At 48.1% G+C, this 2,763-nt stretch overlaps 1 protein-coding gene across 1 annotated transcript; it reads right to left on the bottom strand.

Moving 5' to 3' along the window:
* Window positions 1-379: 379 nt before the first annotated feature.
* On the bottom strand, window positions 380-2,197 carry Atoh7 (atonal bHLH transcription factor 7). Its single transcript, XM_063239585.1, has one exon. It carries the CDS (start codon window positions 1,435-1,437, stop codon window positions 982-984), a length of 456 nt encoding a protein of 151 aa, XP_063095655.1. The 5' UTR covers window positions 1,438-2,197; the 3' UTR covers window positions 380-981.
* Window positions 2,198-2,763: the final 566 nt, after the last annotated feature.

A 2,763-nucleotide genomic window follows, 5' to 3' on the forward strand; every position in this document is an offset into this window, starting at 1 on the left:
GATAATTTGTTCCTGTTTTGATTAGCCATGGTGGTAGTGACTTCATTGCATTGTTTTTATGGATTAAAAGGAAATCACATTCACAAACCATTATTTCTCTGTGTCCATTATAGATATGAGTGTACATATACATGTGTATCTGTATTACCTACATGATTGCTGTATACATTATATTTAGCTACTTAAAAGGAATTTAATAGTTGGTTTAGTAAGGAAAATAAAATATTGAGGAACTCTATTAATAATCTTGTTATTTAAAAGCTAAATATTATTTGGGATTTTACATGTTCTTAGCTACCAAAAATAAACATTTCCAAGTTCACAAAGAAAACTTTCAAATCAATTATTCGTACTCTATTCAACTATTACACAACAGCAATTTACCAATTGATAAGATTTAATCATTCCGAATCTTTGGCCTTCAGTTCCATCAACAAACAGGCAGGACCTGGCATGAAAAACAAACCCACATTGTTTACATTTTACAAAATCTCTATTTTAATAACATGTATACAGTTTCAAAAATACAGAGCATTCATGCCCATGTATGCTAGGGGAAAAGGAAATCTGCCTTTAATGCATGCACTCGCAAAATGCTAAGTATAAATGCATATAAGAACGGGACGGTGTCTGTTTCAAGCATCCACAAGCAATGCCTCAAATAACTTCACCAGAACAGCATAAGCTTGCAAAGTTTAAGATGATTATTTCTCTTGAGGACTGAAACTGCAGTAGAACCTAATCTTGGGTTTTTTTGTTTTCCCTGAAGCTTGTTTTCCTTTAGAGTACTCCAGAAAATGGGAATGAGACATTATTCTCACAACCACCAAAGTCACTCAAGTCATTAGTGAAATCTACAAAACAGAATAAGAAGTGGTAGAAACGCAAAAAAAAAAAAAAAAAAATTACTGCATTCACAGTTCTGAGAACACGAGTGAAAAGCAGCCTGGACGTCTCCTGTTATTCACAGCCCCTGCGGCCCTAGCTGGGCATCTGGAAGGGCTCGGGCTGGAAGCCAAAGAGCCGCGGGCCGCAGGGCTCGCTCTCGGCTGGCAGCTTGACGCCTGCGAAGGGCAGGTAGGGGTCGCGGCCGAAGTGCTCGCAGGGCAGGCCGACCCAGTCCCGCTCCGAGCCGAAGCGCTCGGCCTCGGCCAGGATGCGGGTCAGGGCCATGATGTAGCTCAGGGCCATCTGCAGCGTCTCATACTTGGACAGCTTTTTATCCTGGCCCCACTGGGGCACCACCCTGCGGAGGCGGTCGAAGGCCGTGTTGAGCCCCTGCATGCGACGACGCTCGCGCGCGTTGGCCGCCAGGCGCCTGCGCGCAGCACTCTCCATTCGGCCGGCCCCGGCGCACGCGCCTGCGCACTGGGCACCGGCTGCGCACGGGGCCGCAGCGCGCGCTCCAGCGGGTCCGCAAGGCTTGCAGGACTTCATGCCGGGCCTGGAGCCGCGAGGGGCGGGGTTCTCAGCGTGCGGTCGCGAGCCCAGCGACTCACGTGCGATCGGTCTATAGAGGGGAGTGCGGGGTTGGCCTGCTTTCCCGCCGGGTGACCGGGCTGATGTCGCTTCCTTTGCCAAAATGAAGGGACCTGGAGGTGATCAGGAAACAGTCATTTTCCCAGCGTGAAGCTGTAAAGGCAGAAGGAAGCCTTCTGGCGGCCGCAGAGTTCGCTGTGGCTGGGTCGCGGGCCTGCGCGGTCCTCTGGGAAAGCCCGAACCCGCCTGCCGGGAAGACGAAATCTTTTCCGCTGCTCGGCTTGGGAAAGAGCGCAGGGGCTGCCCGAGAGCAGAGCGCGGTCTGCATCTTGGATGGAGGAGAATTTAAAGCCGCGGGCCAAGGAGGGAACAGGTGGTGGCAGGTGGGCGGGCGTCCCTCGGCTTCCCGCTCGGCACCTTCCCGCCCTGGGAACCCAGGGGGAGGGGCGGCGCGCCGCGAAGCCCGATGTTACCGCCCGGTCCGGGGGAGGCCGCGGCCCCGTCCCCCGCTAACCGCGCGCCATCTGGAGGGTCCGGCTGTCCCCGAGGAGCGGCCGGGCGGGGGCGGGGGGAGCCTGGTCACTCCTTCCCCAGATCAGCGGGCTGCTTACGTAGCAGAAACTTAACTGAGGCTTTACCTTCGCTGGAAATGATTTGGGTGAAGATGTTGATTTGGGCATTATCAGTAGCTTTGTTGAGAAGCGTGACAATTTTGTATAACGGTGATTTAATAATTGAGATTTTTATTTTCTCTATAAAGTAAATTGGTTCTGGTATTGCAGTTCTAGTATTGCAGACCTGGAACTTTACTGTGCAAATAATTTGTTTTCTGTGAAATAATTTATAATACATCAAAAGATATGAATGTGAATTTAAAACTACTTCGGCTATGTATTTGGATTGCGCGAGTTCAGATGCCTAGGCACATTAATTCGGTATGGTCTATACTTCATATCCCCATTCATAAGGTGTTTCTGGGTTACACGGAGATGACAAACTGATCACCGATTTTATATTTAAATTTAATAAAACTAATTGCACAAAATGGAAACATCTGAGTAATTCATGAAACTTTAACAAATAATTCCTAATGAAGTATTTTTGCTCCTCTTATGAAAGTGTGAAACTATTTCATACAACTTCGGTGTTTCAGTTGGGTCACCTGCCCTCAGGACAGTAACCAAGTATGATTTTCACTATTGAGAACAAATGTATGCTTTATCTGGAGAAATCATTATCTTCATTCATTTCATTTCTTGCTCTGAAGAGAAATCAAGAGCAAAA

The sequence above is a fragment of the Cavia porcellus genome, unplaced genomic scaffold (genome assembly GCF_034190915.1).
Source record: "Cavia porcellus strain 051 isolate PalLab524CR breed Dunkin Hartley unplaced genomic scaffold, mCavPor4.1 scaffold_28, whole genome shotgun sequence".
In the NCBI taxonomy this organism is placed as follows: domain Eukaryota; kingdom Metazoa; phylum Chordata; class Mammalia; order Rodentia; family Caviidae; genus Cavia; species Cavia porcellus.

Excerpts from the sequence above, each read along its gene's own strand:
- Atoh7 (XM_063239585.1), bottom strand. The coding sequence starts at position 1,437 with ATGAAGTCCTGCAAGCCTTGCGGACCCGCTGGAGCGCGCGCTGCGGCC.